Raw genomic sequence first — 26304 nt, 5'->3', positions numbered from 1 at the left:
GGAAAGACCTGAGCTTGCTTGCTTCCATAACATATTTCTTAAACCAGACCATGGTTTGTCCAAAAGCGGCATGACAAAAAGAAAGTACAGAGAGACGGAACAACAAGAGTTGATTTCTAACTCGCGTAACAGTAGGAAACTGGCATAGTTGGTAACTACTCAGCTTACATCACAGTAACGCGGAAACTGCACGAGAACAAACTCGTTTCTTTGATGGAAATGGCCATGCAATAAGGAATAAGAGGAACTGAGAAATGAATATATACTTTGAATAAAGTACTAAGTTGATTCCAAAAAAGAAAGAAGTTCTCGGGGGCGACAGCATGTGGGCTGACATGGGGATCCAAGAAGCCATCTAAGCGTGGATGTGATCCACAAATCAGCGGTGTTATCATACGATTGAAAAAGACAGATATTTAGTCGAGCGACCCGATGGAAGCGCCGTGATACGATTGTATAAAAGGAACGCGTACCGCTGCCTTCTCTTCGAACGTTGATTCTTTAAAAAGAAGTGAACATATTGCTCACCCGGCAAAAGCTGGCATTCTTCATCGCAGAAGAAACTCATTCTGTGCTTTAGGGAGGCATCATGAGTAAAAGAGGAACACTTAAAGAGACCTCAGCGCAATCCTCAAAAGGAGAACGTTAGCTCCTCCGCATCTTCTTGCGCGTCCCGGCACGGGATGATTCCATCGAAACTTGCCAGAACTGTGCAACTGTAAATAATCGATAACGGAGACGGCAAAATGTCTGGGTCGATGCGAGCCGCTACCCGTTGCCCTACAACTGCGAGGACACTGCGAAATTTCCGTTGTCCCGTACACAGATGACGCTACGCTACCGGAACGATGCTGCAGCAGCGGATGAGCATTCAGAGGAAACTGCTTCGCGCTCTGGCAACATTGTGCGAAATGGCGGCCGCCGCAGAATTTGCAGAAGTGTGAGTTGCGCGGAGCTTTTTCCCGGGAAGCTACTCTGGTACAGTGTATTTCGTGGGTGTTTGCAGAAAGTATAACGCGATTGAAAAACTATATACGTGATTCTGTTGACCTTTGCAACAAAGAGGCACGTAACAATTGGTAAGGACGCCGTGACTTCTGTCTCCCTGCGGACGCTACGAGAAACTCGAAAACCCAACTGTAGATGGTTGCAAATGCCGTTTCGCTCGAAAATTTGGAACTTATACGATCTAATCTGGCACGTTATCGTCTGTACGAAAGCAAATGGCCACAGGAGTGGTTTTCTTGCAGCAGACCTGCTGAATGAGAAGTCCGTTTCCGCTTGTGAATATTTATGCGTCGAATAGGGGCTCTGTCATTCATTGTTTACATGCATCGTTTTCACGGTTTGTAGTTGAAAGCCGGAATTTTCTTCCTGCATCTGCTTTATGTTTGTGGGCACAAGCATAAGGTGACGCATGTATCTGCCTACACTGAAAAAAGGACCGCAAAACAGAATAAAAAGTTTGGGTATATCATGGCACCGTTTTCCACAATTATATTGAATTTCGTGTTCACCCAATTATCCTTCTTAATTAGCTAAAGCTCATTGCAGCAATTTCTCCAGCAGGTTTCATCTATTGTGCATTGTCGGCACCAGCACGGTAATGTAACAGCTTGTGGGTATACATCGCAAAATAACTGCGGACATGGGCAACTCGAGGACAGAGTGCCTGATGGAATTTTACCTGGCTATGCCAAAATCTAAGCACATGGCACACACTATTAAAGCCCCTTATTGTGAACGATGACATGTACAACAAACTTGTCCCACGGCATCAAAATTGCTGGCATTCCCACCACCAGGATTTCAGTTCACAACCCCAGGATCTCTTAGTAAACATGTTCACAACTGACGTGCCAAATGAAAATGAAGCACATTCATGTGAACATGCTTCTCTCCTTCAGGGCTCAATAAACCTTTTTAGAAAAGCAAGCGCCACCTGTTGCATGCAAGGGAACTTAGAGCGCCTTAAAGCATTACGAGACGGCCGGAGGCGGAAGTAGAGGAAGAACAACAACATTCCCGGTGTGCGCAGCAGCAGCGTCAGCCAGAGTAAACCATAACCGAAGCAGACGACAGAGCAATGTTCCTGAAAGTTCCCATGCTGCTTTGCGCTGCGCGCTTGGTGGCGTGCGCATCGTTTTAAAATCGTCTATTGTATGAACTGCCGCAACGCTAGAAAGTATCATCCCACTCCGTATTTTAATCCTTCAGTATAGTACATAGTTGTGAGTTTTAAAATAAATTTTGGGAAAAGAATCTCGAAAAGTGAGTCTTAGAATACTGCTTTTTTGAATTTTAAGAAAATGCACAATTTTCTTGCAGCTGTGATGCCATGAAAAGAATATGGCCTTGATGATGCCTTCCATCATGCCTGAAATTGCCCAGGAACCTGGGGGAAGGCTAAAGGTATTTGAAATAATTGTCCAGTAAAGTTTCAGATTTAACCATGGCGCCGCTTACAGGGGGTTACCATAATCAAACCGATCGTCTACGGCAACGTTGCGAGGTACTTCGGTAAAAAGCGGGAGGAGGATGGTCACACACACCAGTGGACTGTCTACCTCAAGCCGTACAAAAACGAGGTGTGATAAGTTACATTAGGAATCTGCCTCTACATGCAAAAGAGCCTGTACTACTGTTGCACACGGTTAAATGTCGTTACATGACAGCATGTTCCTCCCCTAGGACATGTCAACGTATGTTAAGAAAGTCCACTTCAAGCTACACGAAAGTTATCCAAACCAGAACAGAGGTCAGGTTGTGCTGCTATTATTATTCTCTACTAACAGCATTGTTGGTGAAGTGGATGCTTCACTACCTGACTGTTTTGCAGTGTTTTCACGGTGCACCGTCTGTTTTTTCACAGTTGTAATGAAACCCCCTTATGAAGTTACTGAAACTGGCTGGGGGGAGTTCGAGATTGTCATCAAGATCTATTTCATTGACCCGTCCGAGCGTCCAGTATGTGGTATTTCCTCAGTCTTTTTTTTTTTTTTCAGTTCTTTTCTTTCTCATTATGCTGTTCTGTGACTGATAAACGAACCCATTTCAGGTCACAGTCTACCACATATTGAAACTCTTTCAAAGTGAAACCAACATCATGCTAGGCAAGAAACAACTTGTTTCAGAGTCCTACGATGAGTTGGTAAGAAGGATCGGTCTCAAGTAGAACAAAAAAGGGCTGCGTTCATCTTTAACTAGCCCTTCAATGTCATTGCAGATTTTTTCTGAACCTTCAGTACTGATGCAGCAGCTACTGACAAGCTCTCGTCAGATCACACTGGGCCCCTACAAGCATGAAACAGATTGTACGTAACCTGCAGCAACTCGCTGCTGCTTAACCCATGTATCTTTAAGAGCAAATTTCAGTGAAACTTGCACATCCCAGATATAGGCATACCATTATGGAAGTCGGCTTCACGTTACGCCTGTGAGCGTTAGGTGAAGCCCGCTTTAGGGCACTGTGAGTGTTGCTGGACTGCATGTACGGTTTCGTCTAAAGTGTCGAAGGAGCGTGGCTTTTGTTCCTTATGCTTAAGGACCGAAAGATGAAGACCGCTTTGCGGGAATGTCAGTGTTGCCGGCGCCGTCTAGGGCGAGCGCAGTGGAGATTAGCTCTATCCAGACGAGACCCAACCCGAACTAATTGGTGGTGGTCTTGCGTTTGTTCGTCATGTTCATATTTTCGGTACCCGATTTGGAAAGGCAGTTTATTTCTCTTGGGGTGCAAAGTGAAGTTGTTCAGCAATGAATTTTGCACCCACCATCCTGTCCACAATTACTACATTGCTCCCGTTTTTGTGTATATTTGGGTGCTATGATATGCTAGATTAGAGTATTTTATTGTAATTACCGTCATTTCTTTTCTGTGTGGTCCTGCATGATGTGACTTAAGGTCAATGCGGCCCGCAGCTCAATTTGAGTTTGTGGCCCCTGGTCTAGTACACTGACGGCATCGTAAAGCGCGCTTCGTCCAGCGCTCTCAGGCGTAAGGTGAAGCGAACTTCCAGAATGGTATCCCATCTGGATGCATCTGACAGTCACGATTTTTGTACCATCTTAGTTGAAGAGAAGAAGGAGAGGACTCTCAATGCAATCCTTTCAGCCAAGAACAAGATCAGGCACGAGATTGCAGACTTGAAAGAAAGGCTCAAGGTGGCCAGGGAAACGATCGACAAGTACAAGACTGAGATCACTAAACTGGAGTCTCAAGTTGATGTGGTACCGAATGCACCTCCAGGCCCTTGACACTTTGCCAGCAACTTGACTCGCAAATCACCCTCATATTCATCTGTTTACCATCATCTTTGGCCTGTTACACAAGCAACTAAAATGTGCATACCTTTTTTTATTTTTCTGATCTCTCCAACTACGGCATCCCACTCCAGCTGCAGTCAAACGTATATTGATCCCCGTGACAGTCAGTTTGACAAGTGCGTTTGCCGTGCATGGCACTATTGATCTCTAGAAGACTATTTTCGGAATGGGGTTAACACAGAAATGCGGCACAACTGCGGTTGTTTCTAGGGGGTCCTGTTTATGGTTTTTATGGGCAAGTAGCTGATATCACTGCTGTTGTTGTGGCAGGGCACCTCCCTTCATACCACGTGGTAGTGTCCCAAGCCATGTGAAACTGAGGTGTGATAAGCATGTGTGATGGAATGTTGCCAAACATTTGGGGGAGGGGGGGGTCCTGGATAAATGGGGTCAGAAGCCCAAAACGCTCACCAGCTCACTGCAGCAGACCGTTCAGCAATGAAACCCAACCGACCAATCAGAAGTCTCTACCGAAATCAAAAGCCACAAAAGACAGTTACTGCCTAATCCAAGCGGACATAGAAACAGCCCAGAAAGTTAAAAGATGTCATCAGGAACGAATCAGCACTTGGGAAAATAACAGTGTAATGCCTAGGAGGTCGAATCATTAATCAATATGTAAATATGCATATATCAATATGCAAATTCATGGGTACTGGTTAGACAGCGGTGTCAAATTCAATGCCGGTTGTTTATTAACAATCTCCCGATCACAGTAATCGCAGAGTAGTCACTTGAAAAAACTGAAGCAATAGGTACATATGATATATCTGTTATCTCGTTCATTCAGAACGCTTTAGATTGCGCTTAGACTAATCTAGGCAGTACATGGATTAAAATAAGCCAGAGAGATTAAAAATGCTCGTGGATAAGTTCAGAATGAATTCAGAAATATTCCAGAAAGGTCGAGTGAAGGAAAGTGGTTTGCACCACAACCCATTCTGTGAGATCTCAGTGTTGTCTTACGGCAAGACTTTCCACCCTTCCTCTTGATTATTATCCTGACCTCATGGTGAATTAATAGTCTGTGAAGTCGGTGAATCCTAGCAGCCTGTGAATCAATTTTTGCTCACTCGAGGGGCTGCAATCCCCCCCCCCCCCCAAATAATTTTATACATTGGATTTCCTCCTCTTCCATCCCCGGTTCGCGCTTCGACGAAGAAGCCCCCCCCCCCCCCCCCCCCCCCCAAAAAAAAAAAAAATCAAGGGTCTGGATCGGCCCCTGAAGAGACATAAAAAAAAAAAGAGAGAGAGAACCGAAAGGATGCGAGGAAATGGGAGGTGGAAAGGGAGGCGACACTGGAATTGGAGCACTTGTTACCAGAGCAGCTAACTCAGCACTAGCACTACCTCGTCGAGAACAAATACAGGAAGATGAACTACTAGTGCGAGTTCAACTTTATTTTGCTTTTTTTCTTTCTTCTCGGCAAACCGCCATTCACTTTGAGGTTGAGCATTTTCGTGAGTCGCGGAGATCACAGAAGCGGAACAGTCAAGGAACCCGGAACAGTCAAGACCGAACCCCCTGAGCATGCAGTTCACGTCCCTTGTCCGCTGGACTGCGCTGGAATGGCTCCTTTCGTCAGCCGCGGTTTCCCTTCTATTATTTGGGGAGGAGAATTATGCTTCAGTCGATGGATCGCTCTTGACAGCGGAGACGCGTATGGAACACTGTCACTGAAGATCACTTCTCAGTTTAGCAGCATCGTTCCCTTGGAGCCATTACGTTTCTTCTGTCTTTTCCTCCTTTGAAAGCGTTTTTTTTTTCTTTTTTCGTCCAAATGTCGCATATGCCTTCACAGTACCAGTAGAATGATAATAGGTTGGCAGCTTTTACCATAGCCGGAATTATTGCAGTACTGCAAGTTCATTTGTGTGGGAATGGCCCACACCATGGCTTGCTCGCTGCCGCACTCGGTTGATCTGCCTGAAGGTGCGGAACACTTGGTGTGCCGTGTAATCGTGATCGACAAAATTCGTGTTCTTTTTTTGCCCTTTCAAACCCTTCAAAACATTTATCTCTGTTACTACCACCCATTGTGGAAGAGCGGTTGAGCACGCGGAGGTTTCTCCCGTGGATCGGGCCCACAAAGACCTGCTGTCTGCCAGCTGCCGTAGACGAGCTAACACCTTTGGAAACAGTGCCGTTGTGTACCGCTGAATCATTGCGGGTTTTCTTTGCGGGTACAACGGATGTTTCTTTTACACGGCCAATATTATACGCGGGTGTAAATGTCACTAGCACCCTTATCTGCATTACTGCAGGCACAGAAGACGCTTAATCACCACAAAAACGGGTGCGGTCAACCCATCTACTTACGACCGGTTATCGTTCCCGGAAAAATCGTTCATAAATCGGGGTTTGAAATCTCTTGTTCCAAGAGGGCACCGTTCGTAAAATTCGAGGGAATTCTTAAATCTACGGCTGAATGTACACCGTTTATCGGAGTGCACGTCTGTCGCTCAATGTGGGTTCGTTATTACAAGGTCAGAGTGGAAGGTCAGAAATCATGTTATGACTTTGGATGCTCGTATTAACTTCCTGCAGCATCCTCCCCACTGTTAGAATTATCGTCGGCAAGCGTTACACCGTTCCCTGACACATGGTCACCATCGAAATCACTCCTTTTGTGCACCTTCAGTACCGTGTACGTTTTGGATCGTATTAGCACTGGCCGACGTCTGGTCTCCTCAGCATCTTCGGCACCGTTGGTGTCGTCCTCCGTATCGTCGCAGCTATACTGTTCGAAATCTTCGGGGCTCGACGAAGACTGCGCAGAGGTCGTACTTCCAATCGCTGGCAGAGGAGCATACTTGGACAATGAAGAAGCGCGTCCTAGCGATGTACACGACCTTCCTACAGATGTAAGCCTTCTTGGAGCTGTCACGTCTAAAGGTGCAGACAGCATTCGGACGTTCGTCCACGAAGGTGGGGACGTCCCCTGCCGGAAGACCCTTGCTACTTCGTTGTCCTCATCTGAGAGGCTCGGCGATGATGCAGCAGAGGAGGCAAACAACGACCGATGTCTGGGTTGTTCGCAGAAGCTAACGAAAGCGGTCGTGTCTACTCCTTCTGATCTTCTTCTTTGCTTTGATGATCCAGGAAGGAACTCCATATTGGACTGTGCAGGACGAAGTGCCATTGCATCTGGTTGTGGCAGATGCATGCCCTGAGCAGATCTGTTTACATAACGGAAGTCAAGCATGCCCGCTCCCGGAAACGTCATTTTGTCGGACAGAGACATTCACTGGGCTAGGTAACATGTTCCACATCGAAAGGTCAGCTATATGGCCAACATATCACAGGATAGTCTTCCAGAGCAGAGGAGTTCAAAACTTCTCCGGTGCGTTTGCATTGCACAGGGATGCGCTGATGCTGCGACTAACACAGTGGAATGACGCACAGGAATTCCACAGAGTTCATTCATCCTCTCCGCGTATTGTCCAGATAATCCCGAAGTGCGCTGCACGTGAAGCAACCGAACTTGCTTCTTGACCACTGTGCGCTGTCAACCGTACTGTCGGTGATGGCCATCATGAAAGATCCAGAAGAACACCGACCACCACGTGGATCCACACCTCCAGGCGTTTCTCCTCTAGTGCGAGACAAATGTTCGGGAACATATTCTCCGTCACACGCTGGCACTTTCACGCAAAACCGCGTTCACCGGCAGAGCTACGTGCTTACTCAGCCACTCGATCGGCGAAGTGCTGCTCAGTCAACTCGCGAAAGAAACGACGGTGGCGGGCGTTTGTTTCCATAGCAGCAGCTACAGTTCGATTTCTTCATAATCGTCGGGGAACCCATCAATAGAAAGCGGTCAGCAAGCGATGAGAGGCAGCAGTATAGCCACGTCTCCGAACACTGCATATAGAACGGGGGTCAATCGAGTATATAGGCGGCTCCCATGAGCATTAGATATGGGTCAGGCGAGCGGCGTGCTATGGTTAGCGATGGGTCACGTGGATGCGGTCGCGGAACCCCGCGAATGAAATCCTATATTATAGCATTTTCTTTCGAGTCAATGAGGTGGAACGGGAATGAAATGTTGCTGTGACCAGGTTGTCGACGTATTCGTGCCGATGGTCTCTTTCCGGAGGATGCGTGTCTGATCCGCATCGTGTACTGGTACTGGGTCGACATGGGGGCTAAACGCGGTCTTATATTATTATTATTTTTTTAGTTTATGCGTGACTGATTGGTGGTTGGATGTCACGTCGAGACTGGGAGGTACACGGGTTCGAATCCAGGTGCCGGCTGTGCTGTCTGGAGTTTTTTCCTTGGTTTTCCTCAGACGCTTTCGGACATATGTCGGCACAGTTCCCTTAGAAGTCGGCCCAGGACGCAAATTCCTCCAGAGCGTTAGCCGTGACGCTGCCCACACCTGTGGGGCCGACTACGGCGAGTTCTTTCAACAGAACCACCGACCATCACCGACCTGGAGTTCTTTACCCTTCGTTGAAATCTCATGTGCACAGTACCAAGTGCCCCCAAGTACGTGCACGTGCCTGAAGTGGTGAAGAATCCAGTGGACACGAAAATATAGGCGCAAGTTTGGCAGCGTGTTTGTTTCGGCTACTGGTTTGAAACGTCGTACTTTTTCTTTGTCTTCTTTCACTATCCAGGGAAGAGCAAGAAGCACCCTCGAGGCATCTACCACGCACTATTACAACACGCCTCGATGTGACGATCTGCTTTCTTCGAGATTTTGGCAAGGAGAAGCGGTGCGGCCAGCCTCCGAGAATTACATTCTGTTCACCTAGGCACCGGGCGATGAAGCCCGTTCACTACCAGACTTACGAATGACGTCACGAAGACTTTCGATCGGACAGCATGGCGTGTGGAGGAGCGTGGTGGCGTGCGACCCTGTCCTTCCTCCCGGGCAAACGAGAACGCTATCGAATTCCCGGGAAACTCGTGTGCCGCGCTGACAAACCCACGCAGGCGTACCAGCTGCGCAAGGGGGCTTTATTGTGTTCCAAGGGGAATGGCCGTAGTGGTAACAAAGGCCTTGCACGGATTGCCGTGTTGCGCTCCGTATTTATAGGAACGAAAGTGATAGAGCATAGGGTGTTGACCGAAGTCAGCGGACAATGTTAAAAGTACTGTTGGCATAATAATAGGTACGAGTATATACGTGTACTGGTCTTCAAGCACGCCCGGGACAGTCTGTAGCACGGCGTACGAGGTCTGTTCCAAAAGTAATGAGAGTGCTTTAAGAACAACTTTATTTTGAGATGCTGAATGGAGAGTTTCATCGCCAGGGGCGATGCTCTATACCTTTGCTGGCGGTGATGTGGGGAATGAAATAATGAGCCCCTTCACAATAAGGATCGAAGTCCTATGGTATTCAGCAGGAAGGTCAAAATAGCTTTGAGGGCAGAGCGTTGGTGGGCCGGATTTGGCCAGGGACAATTTTGACAGAGAGAGAGGGGGTGAGAGTCCAGCTGTTGTTGTATGGTTGAGCCAAAGCCCTTCGAACGGTCTGTCCATTCCAGAAGTGCACTTTTGTTTTTCAACCTCGTCACGGACGAAAATGCGGGGAATTGTCGAGTACTGTTACGCAATTAAATTTGCGTGGAACTTGGAAAAACGTTAAGAAACCTTTGCGATGGTGAAGACAGCGTATAGGGAAGCTGCTTTGCCGTCAGCTCAAATTCTGAGATGGCAAAGGCCTTCAAGGTCGGAAGAAAAGCCGTTGACCGGGTATCCGCACGAGCGACTTTTTCGTGCGAGATCTCGGCGGAGGCGCGAGGGCAACACGAGCGGCGTCATAGTTTCTTGGGTGCACGTGAGCAACGCCACGTCTTCTTGTGCACTCGTCTACCGCCGAGAGATTCTGCGCGAATTTCGCAGAATTTCTCCGACGAGAAACTGCGTCGGCTAGCTGCGCTGCATTCAGAGCCGTCCTCCGTCGCGTGTTTGAGTAACTTCTTCATCGTCATTTCAGACGTCGTACGGATGCGCTCGGCATTTCTTCCGCGATATCTCGTTGGCGCGTGCTTTCCTTCTCGTTCTCCTTTGCCGACATCTCGCCAGATAAAGTCGCTCGTGCGGATACCCCGTGAGGGTCAACAGCGCTCTGGGCGGCCTTCAGCGTCAAGAACCGATGAAAATGTGGCCGTTCTCAAAATTGCCATGGTTTTAAATGTCAGACTAATTTCGGACGAGGTACCTACAGGTCCTCGAGCGTTTAAGAAGGGTATTGTGAGTGTCACGTGGGTTCTCCGCCAGGACATTGCGTGCGCTAGGCGCAAGTCATTCGCTGTGACAGAATTTTTGGCACGGACAAACAGTATCTTTCCCTGCGTGGCCGACTACGGCAAAGCAGTTCAACCACCACCACCACCACCACCATGCCTACCCTAACCCTGACTTGGTGCCGTGCGACATTTCGTCTTCCTCAAAATCAGAATTCACCGGAAAGGACACCATTTTGGCACGCTCGATAACGTCTAGAGAGATGCGACGAGGGCTCTGTACAACTTATCACATGAATACCTCCTCCATCCACTACCATGGAGGATGGCAACTTCGCTTGAATCAGTCTTCAGTCCCAAGTAACCTACCTTGAAGGTCTAATTGTTTGTCGTATGTTTTTAATTTAATTGTATGTATGCTTAATCAGACTCATTACTTTTTGAGACCGACCTCATGTATAGGTGGTTGTGAGCCAACAGGTCCTACACAGAGGTCGGCAGTTCAGCAAGCGCTAGAGTCGTCGGTTTCGAGCTGGGAGTGTTTTCGCACCAGTGTTTTTCAGCTTCTCTGCATATTATGCATATTGTCCGACAACGTGATTCTGGTTAATAGTAGTACAGTTCTTCATTGAGCTGTGCTAGTCTCGGCGACATCGAGCTCCTGCACCCACCTATGTTGCTAGTTAATGAAACCACAAGTAAATCTGGTCTATACTTACCTTTTGTTCATCCTCTATCTCAATCTATGGAACCAAGCCGACAAAGCTAGTTCTAAGCTAGCTAGCTAGCTGGCGAAGGTGCTGTGAGAACAGTGGGATCATTTCCCATTTATAGCGCTGTCAGCTGGCACACAACCCAGGGACTGCCGGGTGCGGGAATGCTTCCTGGCATTTTATTACACCCTCTGGAAAGGGTGTAAGATTGTTAAACACCCTCCTATAAGGGTGTTTAAATGGTGAAAAAAAGGCATTTTCAAGGAAAAACACCCTTTCAAAGGGTGTTTTACACAGACTACACCCTCTAAAAAGGGTGTGCGAGCTATAGGGTGTTTACAGTGTACGCACGCTACTACCTACCGCACCGCCAAGCTACTATGCGCGCGTTATAAAAGCGGCACTAGTTGAACAGGTGCTACTGAAGTCTATGCGGTGGAGTTGTGCCTGCGTAGTGCAAATATTTCAGTGGCGCACGTCGTCATGCAGCACCGCGAAGCAACTATGGCTATGAGCTGCGTACAGACATGAACAGATGGAGAGAATGGGGGACAGGGGGATTAGTACGCGTCCTGGGCAGACTTCAAGCGGAACTGTGCCGACATACCTGTTGTTTTAACAAGCCGATATACGTACCCGGTATTTCCGCCGCGCACGGCCAACAGTACCTGCCACTACTCAATAGTGACCTACACTAGTGCACTTGTTGGTGCAGCGCTATCACCTCTACTATATTAAGCCGTTAAGAATGAAAATTAAACCGCTCGCATTCTCCCTGTCTAAACCGCACAGAATCCGCACCGTTTCGATGTCTTCCAGAGGAGCAGCGCAACAGAGCAGGCAAAGGAGCTCCGGAACTAATGTACGATAAAGGCACGTTGGGAAACTCCATTTGCGAGTGGGCTTCGCGATTCTTTATTTCGTTGCGGTCGTCTCCTCGGTTGTGGCCCCTCCCGAATTTTGCTCTGTACATATTTATGCGTCCGTTAGCTCACGAGGCCACGGCCACCCCTTCTTCAAGCCAGGGGTGCCGTAGGACCTGCTTCAGCGTGGCACGCTTCACGATGTCCGGCTCGAGCATGTGCCGAATGAGACTCTTGCACGAAGAGCTGATGGAGTAGTTTGAAGGAAAGCGAACGTCACGGTGCATCTGAAGCCGGATTTGGGTCTTGATGTTGGTGTCGTCGAAGGGCATCGTCCCGGTGACCATGATGAAGAGGATGCAACCCAGGGACCAGACGTCGTACATCTTGGGGTTGTACGGGATGCCCTGAAGGACCTCTGGAGACGCGTATGCGGCGCTTCCGCAGTACGTCGAGCTGAGCACCCGCTTACCGCTTAAGTCGTCTGCGACGGAGGGTCCACATTTTTTAACGAGACCGGCTTGCGGCGTTAAACACTCGGCCGTTATATCTGCACGCATATTATATAGCTCTACACGTCCGTTCTATATAGGGTGACACTCACGGCAGAATCGACTGAAGCCAAAGTCCGTGAGCTTGACCGTGTTTTCGTCTTTTAGAAGGACGTTCTCGCACTTGAGGTCCCGGTGAGCAATGTTCTTGCCGTGTAGGTAGTTGAGCGCACTCGCAAGCTGGCCGAAATAGCGCCGCGCTCGGTCTTCTCCGATGCGCCCGTGGTTCTGCAAGGGAACGTAAGAGCTGGTAAACCACACCCTTTCTCACATGTATCTCCGTAAACCATTAACTATAGTAGAGGCCTCGGTATAATGAATGATGTTGTTATAGGATAACAAGGGTGCTTATACGACGCTCATAGTGCACAGGGAGTGAAATAGTTTAATAAAAGAAATAGTAAAATTAAATTTAAAATAGAAGAAATAGTTAAATTAAATAGATGGGTAGAAATCCAGCGAACCGGTAGAGATGTAGGAAGGGAGTTGCCTCAGGACAGAAGCCGCCGATATTTCGAACAGAGACTGTTGTTCTTCTGGGCACCGTCCTCATCATTGATGTCCTCAATCGTCCTCAATTGACGTCCTCATCAATGATGAGGACGGTGCCCAGAAGAAGAACAGTCTCTGTTCGAAATATCGGCGACTTCTGTCCTGAGGCAACTCCCTTCCTACAGGGAGTGAAATGTTTTGTTGACTCCATTGAACATGCAACAGTAAGTTTCTCCGGCGCTGAGGTCTAATTGTAAGTGTACCTCTTATGAACTGGTCGATTACAAGTGTACCGCATGCAAGATTTCCATAGCATCCAATTCCAATCAACCATCCTGTCAGGTTCAAGTTGAGGGTCGCCACAGGTTTAGCTACATACGATCAACTGGTGGCGCTCTCTGCAGCGACGGTGACGCACCGCATAGCGTCGCAGCGGACCGCGACAGCGGGGGAGACCGGAGTGTACAAGGTACCACACCGAACTGATGAAAGATGTATGCATGTTTATATGCATCTTTATAGAACACCGTATGTAACAGTACGCACCTTGAGCGCAGGAGAGTTGGCAAATCGAAAAGCAATTGGAACCACTGCGCTGCGCTACACAGTGCAATGATGGTCCGTGACAGAGAAAGATTCACTTACGCGAATGTGGTCGAGGAGGTCTCCATGCTCTGCGAGCTCCATGATGATGAATACTTTTTCGCGTACCTGTAGAATGCGATACACTTTGACGATGTTGGGATGCTCAATCCGTGGGAGGATGTCCAGCTCCCGTGGAAGGAACCGATTTACGAAGTCCGAGGACGTCTGATTCTTGGCGATGATTTTCACCGCATACCGTTCTTGGCCCTTGCTGATCTCCCTGCAATGAGGCAAAGGGTAATGGGGGCTCCCATCTCAAAGTGCAAGGATCACCGTCACCGTCACTTCCTATGGTAGTCGTCGAGTCTTGTACCCAAACTGAAGGGGAGAGTCTTGAACAATCCTTACGCCATGAAGTTTCTATGCTAGTTTGTCAACACAGCAATTGTTCCGAAAGGTTACCTCGGGTTGTAACCTCAACATCGCAAAACGGACCCGCAATATAAACATGACAACTCAATACTGTAACCGTAACGCTATACCGTAGCCAAGATGCGACGGTTCCCAGGTGGGAGGCAGATGGGTAGTAGAGGGCCAGAGGAGTAGGGTTTCGGACTGTTATTTAATTTCGTAAACAAACTGCATCCCAACATTTTCCCGCCGTCAACAATCCGCGTAAATACAGATCAAGGCCACAAAACTGTATGGCAGGGAGGGTGAAGCCCGACGACGTTAGGCCTAGCGGAAAGGACGTTCTGCTCGTACCTGACTTTGCAGTAGGATCCCTCGCCAATGGTCCTGCCCACCGTGTAACCTTCGCGGATGAGGCACTGGGCGGAGGACACGGTGCGCGTCGGCAGCTCCCGGTTCCCGTTGCTCATTATGCTTCAAGACTTTTGCGCTTGGCCGGGATTCACGAGCGAGAGGCCACGGAGACACCGACCATCGGCGAAGCCCACTGCCGTGTAGTGTTCGAAGCAGCTAGGCAGATGACACAGGCTGGGCATTGTTGCCGCCCAGCGCGACACGTGCGCTCGAGACAGCGGCCCTTGCTTAGGGACCGTTGCTCCTGGTACCCGTTGTTAGGGACGCTGTATTATTCACGCATCTGAATCTGTACACGGCAAACCGTCCTGAATGTATATAGGTGGTGTACTTTGCTATCCACGTCGCCGTGCGTAGATTCGTGAGGATCAACTATGGGCTGAACTACGGCAGCGAAGCTTCTACCGTGCTGAATAAGTCTGAGCACTGGGAGAACGCTGAAGGCAACACGACTTAAGCCATTTGAGCCGTCTTGTCGTGTTGTCTTCAGCTCCAATGTTTGTAAATAAACAGGTATTCTCTCTCTCTCTCTCTCTCGGCGTTCGCACAGTGCTTAGGCTTATGTACCATGGCGTTTGTCCACTAGCTTGCCTGCATATGTGCCGTTTTATCAAGCTTCCACTGGCGGCGGTAGGGTGGGGGTGGGGGCTCTGAACTTCAGGCGGTGACTGCCGTGGTGCTGGTAAAAGAGCACGCCGTTGTCAGACTCGCAGAGGTGGGCAACGTCACGACTAACGCTATGGGGGGGGGGGGAATGTGCGTCCTGGGCCGACTTCTAAAGGAACTGTGCCGACATGTCTGACAGCATCTGAGGAAAACCCAGGAAAAACCCGAGACAGCACAGCCGGCACGGGATTCGGACCCGGCGTCCTCCTAGTCTCGACGTGACATAGCGATGGCGGTGGCTGCGTCACCCGTGGCAATGCGCAATGTCGAGTTAGACACGGTGTCGAACCGGAACCGAACCGAAAATCGGAACTGAACTGCTAGTTTTTCCCGGACCGCAACCAAACCACTATATTTTTGCCATCTTGGAACTGAACCTACACTAATGAAAAGTACTGTTTCGAATCGATTCGGCAAGCGGTTCAGCGTTGATTATTATTATTAGTTTTTTTTTCGTAAGGCACTTGAACAAGGATGACATGAAAGGACATGAAAGGGACTTCCTATAGCAGGGATCGGAACCGGAACTGAACCCGACCCGAAAACCGAAAAAAATAACGTCATTTTCTGTTGACACCGAACCGAACTCGAACAATTTTTTTGCTTGTCCTGAACCAAACCGGAACTGAACAAAAAAAAAAAAAAAAAATGATACGATTACCGGTTCGGGAGTCGGTTCACACGTGAAATAATTGTACTACCGACCGACTTTTTTTTGTTTATTTATTTTTTGTACGATGGTAAATGTTTGTGACTGTAGCGCCAGTTTTTTTCCGGAGCAAAAGAGGGCCCTGACCGGGTTCTGCCAAGGCTTCCAGCACTTGGCTTTGCGTTTTCAGCAGACGACCACGAGAGTACAGTACATCAGGTAAATAATAAATGTGTTTATTACTTGTGTGTTCACCTGCTTTCATGAAAGGTTTTTCACTTGAAATCGTTATCTCACACCTTTCTCTTACAACCATGTATGGTGAGGGTAAGCTCGCTTTCATGTTGCAAAATTACTGCCGATGAAACGGTTAAACCAGGGCCGAAAAAAGTAAAGGTTCCAATCCCTGTAAATGTTCCGACCGCTGGCCGCTTTTTTTTTTTTTTTTTTTTCTTGGGGGGGGGGGGGGTCTCCCTGAGCTGAACCCGAACCGTACTGCAAAAACTACCGGTTCCGATCCCTGCCCTACAGTCGAGGGCATAGACTGCCTCGTGTGGTGCAAATGTTATTTAAAATTCCATCTACATGCGGATGTATTATACAATGCTCGTAGTCCTTTGGCCAGGCGCTTTGTGTTTGGGTCAGGTCCAGCTCTGAGTCGTGTTTCTAACTTTATAGTACAAAACTTATTTTCGTTGCTTTGCGACCTTGATTCGCATAACGTAGGTCTGCGACGACTGCCATAATAAAATATGTACTCATAGTCTTACTCATATTAGAGAGTTTTAGAACGTCGTACGCAAAGACGATAGCGTACGTAACAGATAGCGTTGGTGGCTTTGCGCACTGCGCGAAGCTCTCTTTCTCTTATGGGCGTGCGCAGAACCATCAACGTTATCCATTACGTACGCAAAGGCGATAGCGTATGTACTAAAACTCTTCTGCTTGCGCTCAATAACGCGCTTGCGTTGTCTACTCACCATACACATTCAAATAAATCAATGGTTGATGCCAAAAGGCTGTCGACTTAATGTGTTCGTGGGAAAGCTTGCATCCTGTTCCGTACACTCCAGCGTATTATCAAAGAATGTCGCGGCACAACTTTCTCTGCAGTGAGCTGAATCGTTACGAACCCGAATAAACCGGATCGAGCCGTTATTTCTGCACTCCGGAACTGAAGAACCGAACCGGAACCGAGCAAAAATCCCCGAACCGCACCCGTACTTTTTTCGGTTCGACACCCTGGTGTTAGATGAAGTTTGGTCGAGTCAAGTCAGTCAGGTGAGGTCTATTTTGTGGCTTTTCTGTTGCGTCCGCGGAGGGGGGGGGGGGGGTAGTCTGTTGTCCACGACGCGTCAAGGTCAGCGAAAGCCAAATGTGAATAATTATTCTTCGTTCCCCCGGTTCACAAAACGCCCAGGATGCATTGCGTGCGCAGATGCTCTTACGCAAGAACGATTAAGCTTACCCGCAGCACGCGCACGAGACAGGTCTCTCATGTGCACACCCTCTAGAAACACCTCATTCCTTCAGAGAGAGCAGGATTAGTGCTTACGTCACTCCAGTGACTCCCACACACACGTACACTCGCCCTGACAGCTTCAACAGCCCTACTTAAAGAGAGAGAGAGAGAGAGAGAACAGAATAACGAAAACACAGAAGACACTCCCCTTCGGAATTCCGAGCCCCCTCCCGAGATGAAAATCCTGCCCAAATCCACGCGTCGCTCCGTGACGTTGAGAATCCCCCACAAGTAGCGCCGCACCGTGTCCGTAGCAGACGAATTTCTTGCAGTGAAAGATCATCAAAATGGAACCTCGCGGCTACTCCCGCCGCTGATGCGACGTCACGCCAGGACATCGTGCCGGGCCTCCAAGTTTGCTGCTGCTTCATTCATCACGCAGTCTATCACAAGCCACCATTACGATATTTTCGCAAAAAAAAAACTCAAATAGCAGCTACAAGCGGTGCAACGCGACCTTGTGGTGGTGGTGGTGACGGTGGCGCGACCTTGTAAAATTGTAAAACCTGATAAAACAAAGAGTTCGCCAATCACGATTGTGCTTTCGGCAGCCGTAGCTATGGATACGAACCGCCATTTGTCGCTGGTAGCCACAGAAAGGCCGCGTTTGAAATCGTCTACGGCGATCATCGGTATGAAGCAAACTACATCCAGACTTTCAGACCTCGCGCGTGTGCGCGCGCTACAGATCAGTTAGGATAATCGTTCTTACGTAAGAGCATATGTTATCTGTTGCGTAATACGCCCAAACCAAAAACTATGAATTAACGGGAATAATTAAGAGGGTTCTTCACTGCTCCAACACTGGCAAGAGGCTAACTTCCTTACTTGGGATGCCCACACTCCCAGCAAAATACCCGCACTACTCTGATGAAATATGCACACACTCTGCTCACTCTACGTGCTCATGTTCCGAGGAGTCTGAACCTTTGTTTCACGATGAAACTACATTCAGGGCTCGCATGCTGAGCATAACAGTGCTGTCCCAACTTAGAGGAACCGATCACGCTTCAAAAAGGTGAACCGAAAAAGAAAAGGCACTTGGCAAGAGATTTGTCATATACATTTTTAATTTACCATTTACAAAAAATCCTTGCAAAGGCCCATCAAGCTCGCTTGCTGATCAGCACCCAATTAGCAAACTGTCGTCTTCTTGAATACCAGCTTAAAGATGAGGGTGTCCGGAGAAGTTTCGTCGGCTACAATCAATTCTTGGCCGTCCACCAGTGCTAGCTCTGTAGAGACATTGTGCATGAATGAACAAATGAACAAGCTACAGTACTGAACAAACATTGGTGCAGTGTTGCCAACCACAACATGCATTCTAGTGCTCGCTCTGGGGATGCATCGAGTTGGTCATCATGTTTGCGGATGTATAACAGTAAAACCGGCAATGATGTATTCAAAACACAAAACTTTGGAAACTGCTGATTTCATCTAATTTATTTATCTGACTTAATTATTAATAATGATTAATTGACTAATAACTAGAGAGTTATAAATTAAAGATTATATTAATTGTGTTGTTGTAATTAATTCAACCCAACACCAAATCGTCAGATCAAGTTTCTGAAGTGTTAGCCAGATAAACGATCAGAAATTTTAATGTCAAAAACACAAAGGATGACAGGTGTAAGGATTGCACTGAATTCTGTATACGCTGTGCTCTCTCTGCTCTCTATACAGCTCATCAGTTTCCCTCTCTCTCTTATTGCCCAAGCAACCTCATTGGTCACTCGGGACGCAGTTGCGATGACACCAAGAGCTCATCCAATGCAGAACACATTTCTCTGGCATTTTAAAACTTCCTACGAATGTTCAGAATGTGGTCCAACTGACAACTGGTCCAGCAGGCGATAATCAATTGGAGACAAGCCTGGTGAACATGGGGGGCAGGGAAGGGTTTCACATTTTAACTTTCATTAGCATCAGCTAAGTCCTTTGCAAGTGCACGTCTATGGGAGTCCAGATGTCCTGAACCACCCCTCAATTTCAATACAGTTGCCGTCCGATTTTTCGGACTCGGCAGGAATCGCGCAAGAGTCTGAATAATCGAGCAGTCCCAAAAAACGAATTTCGCTTCAAAATGAACTTTACTATGCACCAGTAAACTAGAAAAATTCGTCAATGCTTTCCAGCTCTGCCTGATAACATCAGCTTCTATTTCCCGAAGTGACATTTCGTCACTGTACACTGACAGAGGCACCACCGTCTGAGCACCGCAGTCAGCAAGTCGGCTTCACCTAACGCACGCGTGCTTTAGGTGAAGCTCGCTTTACAGCGCTGCCGCGCGACTCGCGGGCGGACAGCACGTGCTGGGCCTTTTGAATCAAGCCCCTGGCCAAAAAGAAGACGCAAAAGCGTTACGACAGACCTCTTGCACTCAGAGGAAGGGAAAATGAACAATCATTGCCTATTTCTTGCCTCAATATTTTAGTTGGTTGATTTCTTTTGATACGAATTTCGGATGATAGCAATATTTCCCGTCACTCGAAGAGAAAGTCGCTGGTTGGGCAGACAGAGTTCGAAATACCGAGCGACGGGGCTGCACGGCGTCCGGAATTTTGAACGTTCTTATACCCCAACTCTACGGGGCCCGCGGCCGTTCTTCGAATGAGTCCGAATAACCGAGCATGTCCGAAAAATCTGGGTCCGAAAAATCAGTGCTTAAATGATTCGGGCAGTGTGTGCAGCATTCTATTCCAGACCGTTCTTGTCTAGAATATTTATACATGGTCTGGGGTATCCAGGTCTGAACACTGGAAGCTGGGAGCACTAGTATTGTGGTTTCAACATTTGTTTTTACATAACTTTGGTTTCCTTGCAATTTTCATCCCTACTAACATGCTTCCTCCATGGAGAAATATTTTTGCGTACGTGGAGGTGTTCAGGGACACTGTGACAGTAACAGTGGTCACCATTTGTAGGATTTTACACTGTGAAGCAGTCGGCAATACAGCAATGTTGTCTACATCATGCACGTGACTTACCTTTCAGTGTCTTCTTGAGGTTTGCCTTTGTCCTCACCTCGATGGAGGCCACGCTCGGCATGTAGAGCGTCTTATTCTGGCCATTTATTACAGTCGCCATTGCAGGAGATTTCATTTGTCTACGAGGATGGCAGAATGATAAGGAGCACAATACAAGGGGTACCTAAGCAGCTTTCATGCAAAGGGTGCCTAAAATTATCCGCGTTAAAGTGCAGGAAAAGCAACTCACAACTCAGGAGAGTTAACTAGGTGATCGAAAACCTCTTGCAGTTTAGTGTCCTCTGTGAAGTGAAGTGTGATTGGCACTTGACTGCATGCCAGGCATTTCTCCTAGAATTCAGAGGTTGAAGGGTCGTAAGCATCACGTCAGATTCATAGCTACATGTGAGGATTGATGTGTACTCACATTTTTTTCTGCCTCAAAGGTGTAGGTATAGAGCCCATTCGTGTCATTGAAAACTACGTAGTTGTTTAGAGGATTGGAACAGCTTCAAGGAAATAGGAAAGGTGTATCAATAATGAAAGACTAAATGGGTGATAAACCACTGGTTACCTTGTTGCAATTTTAAATACTTCGTTAGCACAGACAGCTGCTATGCACGCATTAGTTGACGCCACGGCAGGGATGATCCTTTTAATAACACCTGCATTTTTGTGCATAACTTCAGAAACATCACTGGGTATATACCAATGTCACACTAACCTTGTGTGAGTCGATAGGTGACACCGGTTATATTGTACTCGTTAGCCCGCTCTAATGACTTCTCATGAATCCACTGGATGTGATCCGGGTCGTCTCCATCTATTGCAACGCCCTCTAGTGGCAAATACAAAATTATTCTGAAAATCCAGACAGACACAAAGGAAGAAAGATGCAGAAAGTACTGCGAGGTAATGCTTTGGGCAGGTTTCCAATTAGTTAGACTAAACATATGACTACAGTACAAATATTAGGATCATCCTACCTCCAAACGGATGCTCTTTTGGCCAAAGAAGCACTTTCACATATTCTATACAATGCTCAGGGAGCCGAGGTGTGTGAGCAATTGTGCAAAGGGGAAAGTTAACCTGCAGAAACATAAACATTATGTGCGGAAAATCCTAATGGGGTTACGAATAAGGCTTATTAAAACATATAATTACAACAGTAAATAACGGTACGAGCTTTAACGACACGTATACTATCATCCTCCCTGTAATTTCTTTCTTCCCAGGCTTGAGCTCCTGTTTCCTAACAGACTTCAGCCACAAAACTTTCAGGCACATAGGGCGCAGTGCATACCTGGGGCGGATAGAGATCCAGTGTGCATTCAATGCAAGCCGTCATGCCTGGAATAACAACACGTGCGTTTCCCTTAAAGCCCTCTGTACCACCGTCTACCATGGGTATGATAGATTGCTCGTCCAACATGCCGTCGTCCTGGTTCAGAAGCCCAAGCTGTGGGAAATAGAAAAGTTAGTATAAGTTACAGTGGCCACTAGCTGCAAAGAAAGAGTGTGCGCATACCAGCATCCTGTTTGTCCAGCGACGGGCAACAATTGAGTCCAGACCACAGACGATAATGTGAAACTCTAGAAAAGGTGTGCAGGTTATCTCTCCAGGAAAGACAGAGATGTCACAGCTGACAAAGATTAGATGAATGATCTGCACGTGCTTCACTAACAGGTGATTTGCTGTTAGTATGATCGCATAATCTACTTCCTTTTGCTCAATGGAAAGAGAAATTCTACTTTCTAAATGTGATGTTTTTTTTTTACTGCTGCCCTGGGGTAAGGAGTTAGCCACACACCAAAAGCATAAACATACATAGATTGAAGATAGACCAAGAGCCAGGGTCTGACATGTTCTGTATTGGTAAAATGTGCTCTGGCTTGACATAATATAAGGAACAAGTGAAAAATAGTTTGATGTCTCTATGTGTAAGCAAGCATACTCATCAGCACATGAAACAACCACCATGACCTGTCCACCATGTCCTGTCAAAAACTGGACAAAACTGACTTTCACACTAGTGGCAAATGTCTGTGCACATTACATTCTACTCTTGTTCAAAACAGGATGCTAGAGCTATGCTCTTAACATTTAATAATATTATTATTCCTTATTTTGCATCTTATATTGATTCTCAGAAAAACTCCTGTGGCCTATGATATAGTTGGAAAGATGCATGAATTTATAAATGTTTTTTCATGCATTCAGCATGCCGTAACACATACTATATTCAGTCAGTCATCTGAAGAGGTGAATTCCCTTAACTTACTCCTATAGAAGGAATCATCATAATCCTGTATCTTCTTGAAATGTCTAGGGTGCATCTAGCATTAAGGACAAATTCCACGAAATTCCAAACTATCGTATGAGCACTGCTCACAGCAAGGATACGGTGTCACTTTGCATCCTGGAATGCGCTTGTTTATAAAAGCTGCTGCCACTTCAGCTTTGGGTTTTCCAATATCACACTGCCTGTGGAAATGTTAAAAAAAATGCTACGATAAAAAGCAAATGATCAAGGCAACATAACAGCACCTGAGTGGAGTACGTACCTGAACAGGAACTGTCGGTTCAGATTTGATAGCTCTATCGTATCCATGTCGATAACATCTATGTTTCGGAAACCCATCATCCCCTGATGAAAAAATTAATGTGTAATGTGTAAAAGACATGCATCCTGTCACAATAGATGACCTGAGCATTATAAAGTTTACTGTCAGTACATGCTACGCACAACTACTCACCAGATCTTTCAGTAGCTCACAGCCCAAACCACCAGCTCCAATCACAAGAACTTTGCAAGTGTTTCGAAGGAATTGTAGAACCTGAATGGCAGGAACAAACATGAAGGCTGTGCTTTGGACACAATCAGTAATTAACTCCAAATTTAGAAAACAGCTTACTGAAGGGCCTGGCTCGAAGTCTGGATGCGCAAATGGGCCATGCCTGTTCAGTATCTTTTCAAGGTGGTTCCATCGTTGCGGCCAGTCTATGGTGCTGGATAAATGTCAATGTGATGCGTGAACGTGCGAATCTTCGGTGTCAGTGTGGGATAATTGTCAGCGCACCTGTCCACCAATTGTTTGTTGTTTCCAAAAACGACAAACATGCATATTTATTTGGATTAAACTTAGGACGCGTTCACCGTATCTTGTGTACGTGAGCTGAAAGTAAAATGCTAGGACCTCACAGAGGCTGCTCACAAGTGTGAATCAGACCAAGACGCGCACTGCGGTGACGCACACCAACACAGGCGAGTACCTAGCGAGGTAGCATAATCGTGTCGAAACGACGAAAGAATATTCACCGGGCATCCTATGATTATTTCTCGATGTACTCGCGTGTGAGTTGCTGTCATACAGAGTAAACAATAGTAATACTTAGGAGATTGACAGGGCTGTTCTTGCACAAACCTCTCATCATCCATCCTTCACCAAGAAAAGCAGTAGTAATTTTGTTTACAGGTGCCTAACAGTTGTGGAAGAAAAGCTGTGGCGGCTTAGCGAAAGAAATACAAAGTTCGGCAGAGAGTCTATGGCTGCGAGTGGCTGGATATGCGGCGGCATATCGCGGCTTCGGCTTGTTCTTCTCGTGGTTGGATTGGCTGTGGATAGGAGATTGGATTAAACGCTTATCGACGGCGACGATGCCGATGATAGTAGACATTTTGGGTTTCGCAGGCCGCTTCGCCCTTTGAACCTGCTGTCTGGTATTCTTACGCAGTTGAATGCGAGATATATAGCTCGTCTAGAATTGTGCTTTTTCGCAATTTTCTGAAACCCTATGGGTGTGCAAAAGCTCTGTGTTGTTCTGATTTTAGAGATCTGTTCGAAGCCATGTCTTCCAACCATTCAGAAAAGCATATTTATGAGCAAAAAAGGAGGAAACAAAGCACTGTTCATTTGACAACGGTGATTTATCCAGACCCTCCTCCCAGATTGTTTGGCAACACCCTCCATAGCCCCCTTTATTATTTCAGCTTGAGACCCATGCCAGCAATGATACATAGAGCTGACAATTTCAGTGTAATAAGGACCCCACTCCCCAAAATTTTCGGCCCCTGAACAACCATAACAAATATTGGACGTTTGCATCAACGTGCAGTACAGAACTGTTCATCATGGGTTTACAGCTTTGCCACTTTTGCATTTACTGCATTTACAAAAAGATATACCGGGGGGTGTGGTTTGCACTTGTCAAATTTGGGTACATTTAGTGAACAAATTCAGCCATGGAAAAATTCTTTACCTGAAAGCTTTAATTCAGAACATCTATACTATCCAACAGACCTATTGTAAACAAAGCGTACCTAATTTCTCCCACTGCTACCTAGGTCTGTTTAAAAATTCCGTAACAACTGAAAGAAATTCTGCAGGTTTGTCTGCATGTACCCAATGACCAGCACCACTTATGTATACAATTTCCGAATTCGGAAAGCAGTCCTTGATTGCAGGGTGGTGTTCTTTCCTGAAAAGAAAGAATTCGCGAAGGTTTTTCAACACAGTCAAACAAAAGTACTGGTAACACTTGAGCAAAACACACCATTCTTACCTGACATAACGTGAATTGCCGCCACACACAAATAATGTTTCTCCTTGATAAGTAAGGCCTTTGAGTGGTGCCATTTTAGATATGTGATGTAAATTATGAAGCAGCGATGTGGTATTGGCTAACCACTCGTAGCCGTTCTTGCCCTTGTACAGGTTCATCAGTAGGAACTGTCGTACCCCTTTGTCCTTTGACAAAAGAACAAAAACGTAGAAAGGCTATCACTGACTGAACAGTCTCACTATCTCACTCAATGATTACAGTCTCTTGAACAGCAGCATTTCATTCAGTGTTCAGCACAAAGCTGTACAACGATCATGCTTGCCATACGTAATGCTGTAATTTCATCAACTGTACCATCGTAGTGCCAGCCCAATCTTTACCACGCCTAAGATAAATGTATGCAGAGGTCTGTGCCTGGCTCACCAAAACAACTGTGCTGAGTTGCTTGTCAGCTTCACGTCTTGCATCGTTCACATCCATATCTGGTCTAAGGTGGGGAAGTGCAGCCTGCATGCTGCGAAGGTAGCTGGAAGCCTCTTCGTTGACAGTGTGGGGCATGTACGTTGGTGCAACGTCGACTATGATCAGTCTGTCTACGAGTGAAGGCTGTAGATGGAAAATGTTTCCTTTCTTTTTTGAACTGCTGCGTCAACAGCGTTCCAGGTATCTTGTTGCATTGATACGTACCCTAGTCATGGCGAAAGTCATTGCAGTGCGCCCACCCATGCTGTGCCCTAACAAAATAGTATTTCTGATGTTTCTTTCCTTCATGAATAGCTCAAGGTCACTGGCCATCAACATGTAGTCCATATCCTCTGTGTGTGGGCTTTCGCCGTGATTTCGTGCGTCCAGAGCGAATGCCTGTAGGAAGATGGGAATTGACGATCATGCCTGCTAGATAACAAATAAACGCTTACATTGCATCTTACGGCATTAGTAAGAGACTTCGAAAGGCTTCTCCAGTTGGTCTTGCTGCCAAGAAGGCCGTGTAGAATGATGATAGGTGGCTTTGAAGGGTCTGCGTTTGTTGGCGAAACTTCGGCGAACGCTAGCGGTACACTCTGTGGTCTGCAAAGAAAATGTGATTTACGCATGAATTTTTGACTTTGTCAAACTTTCAAGTTTCGATTTCAAGGCAAGTGGCATACCCGACTCGGCTGCTATAATAGGCATTCCCGACATTTCTCTTGAACGCATTTGACTTCACAGACTTCACTTTGAAGTGACAATGCTGCTGTATGTGAATTTTAAGGGAAGTTCCATTTCTAAACATATTTATGTGCATTTGCAGTCCTCGCAAAATCGGAAAACTCGATGGCGATACCGCTCTGGCTGAACGATGATGGTTAAAAGACGGCAATCGCACAAAAATGGAATATAA

At 46.9% G+C, this 26304-nt stretch overlaps 4 protein-coding genes across 6 annotated transcripts; 1 reads left to right on the top strand and 3 right to left on the bottom strand.

The window, feature by feature from the left end:
• Nucleotides 1-889: 889 nt before the first annotated feature.
• Nucleotides 890-4353, top strand: LOC135370289 (YEATS domain-containing protein 4-like). Of its 3 annotated transcripts, none has more exons than XM_064603995.1 (8): nt 890-940; nt 2329-2412; nt 2469-2588; nt 2692-2758; nt 2873-2967; nt 3059-3151; nt 3227-3314; nt 4070-4353. In XM_064603995.1, the coding sequence occupies exons 2-8, from the start codon at nt 2350-2352 to the stop codon at nt 4252-4254; spliced, it is 711 nt and encodes a 236-aa protein (XP_064460065.1). In that variant the 5' UTR covers nt 890-940; nt 2329-2349; the 3' UTR covers nt 4255-4353. The 3 variants fall into 3 exon arrangements, with proteins under 3 accessions (XP_064460065.1, XP_064460064.1, XP_064460066.1); XM_064603994.1 differs by having other exon boundaries at nt 891-1079; XM_064603996.1 differs by lacking the exon at nt 890-940 and adding an exon at nt 1121-1139.
• A 7771-nt stretch (nt 4354-12124) lies between these two features.
• On the bottom strand, nt 12125-14751 carry LOC135370288 (testis-specific serine/threonine-protein kinase 1-like). Its single transcript, XM_064603993.1, has 4 exons — nt 14494-14751; nt 13789-14008; nt 12705-12879; nt 12125-12584 (listed from the first exon to the last, which is right to left on the bottom strand). The coding sequence occupies exons 1-4, from the start codon at nt 14607-14609 to the stop codon at nt 12229-12231; spliced, it is 867 nt and encodes a 288-aa protein (XP_064460063.1). The 5' UTR covers nt 14610-14751; the 3' UTR covers nt 12125-12228.
• A 3689-nt stretch (nt 14752-18440) lies between these two features.
• LOC135370959 (NEDD8-activating enzyme E1 catalytic subunit-like) lies at nt 18441-23944 on the bottom strand. Its single transcript, XM_064604904.1, has 15 exons — nt 23786-23944; nt 23276-23369; nt 23117-23197; nt 22925-23007; nt 22764-22844; nt 22642-22685; nt 21888-21952; nt 21663-21818; nt 21346-21448; nt 21084-21197; nt 20934-21024; nt 20787-20868; nt 20610-20710; nt 20381-20499; nt 18441-18625 (listed from the first exon to the last, which is right to left on the bottom strand). Exons 1-15 carry the CDS (start codon nt 23797-23799, stop codon nt 18525-18527), a joined length of 1329 nt encoding a protein of 442 aa, XP_064460974.1. The 5' UTR covers nt 23800-23944; the 3' UTR covers nt 18441-18524.
• A 269-nt stretch (nt 23945-24213) lies between these two features.
• On the bottom strand, nt 24214-26278 carry LOC135370962 (sn-1-specific diacylglycerol lipase ABHD11-like). Its single transcript, XM_064604908.1, has 6 exons — nt 26072-26278; nt 25841-25991; nt 25611-25784; nt 25347-25529; nt 24924-25108; nt 24214-24839 (listed from the first exon to the last, which is right to left on the bottom strand). The coding sequence occupies exons 1-6, from the start codon at nt 26206-26208 to the stop codon at nt 24698-24700; spliced, it is 972 nt and encodes a 323-aa protein (XP_064460978.1). The 5' UTR covers nt 26209-26278; the 3' UTR covers nt 24214-24697.
• Between the last annotated feature and the right edge of the window lie 26 nt (nt 26279-26304).

Source organism: Ornithodoros turicata, chromosome 10 (genome assembly GCF_037126465.1).
Source record: "Ornithodoros turicata isolate Travis chromosome 10, ASM3712646v1, whole genome shotgun sequence".
In the NCBI taxonomy this organism is placed as follows: domain Eukaryota; kingdom Metazoa; phylum Arthropoda; class Arachnida; order Ixodida; family Argasidae; genus Ornithodoros; species Ornithodoros turicata.
This window is presented reverse-complemented; position numbering and strand designations above follow the sequence as displayed.

Coding starts and splice junctions, on each gene's coding strand:
- LOC135370288 (XM_064603993.1), bottom strand. CDS start 14,609: ATGAGCAACGGGAACCGGGAGCTGCCGACGCGCACCGTGTCCTCCGCC. Junction 14,009..14,493: donor GGATCCTACTGCAAAGTCAG/GTACGAGCAGAA, acceptor GCCTCATTGCAG/GGAGATCAGCAAGGGCCAAG. Junction 12,880..13,788: donor ACCTCCTCGACCACATTCGC/GTAAGTGAATCT, acceptor GTTCCCTTGCAG/AACCACGGGCGCATCGGAGA.
- LOC135370959 (XM_064604904.1), bottom strand. Junction 23,198..23,275: donor ACTTCGAGCCAGGCCCTTCA/GTAAGCTGTTTT, acceptor CCTGCCATTCAG/GTTCTACAATTCCTTCGAAA. Junction 21,449..21,662: donor TGGATCTCTATCCGCCCCAG/GTATGCACTGCG, acceptor ATGTTTCTGCAG/GTTAACTTTCCCCTTTGCAC.
- LOC135370289 (XM_064603995.1), top strand. CDS start 2,350: ATGGCCTTGATGATGCCTTCCATCATGCCTGAAATTGCCCAGGAACCT. Junction 2,413..2,468: donor AACCTGGGGGAAGGCTAAAG/GTATTTGAAATA, acceptor CGCCGCTTACAG/GGGGTTACCATAATCAAACC. Junction 2,968..3,058: donor TTGACCCGTCCGAGCGTCCA/GTATGTGGTATT, acceptor AACCCATTTCAG/GTCACAGTCTACCACATATT.
- LOC135370962 (XM_064604908.1), bottom strand. CDS start 26,208: ATGCACATAAATATGTTTAGAAATGGAACTTCCCTTAAAATTCACATA. Junction 25,785..25,840: donor CTAATGCCGTAAGATGCAAT/GTAAGCGTTTAT, acceptor ATCTTCCTACAG/GCATTCGCTCTGGACGCACG. Junction 25,109..25,346: donor AACTCAGCACAGTTGTTTTG/GTGAGCCAGGCA, acceptor CTTTTGTCAAAG/GACAAAGGGGTACGACAGTT.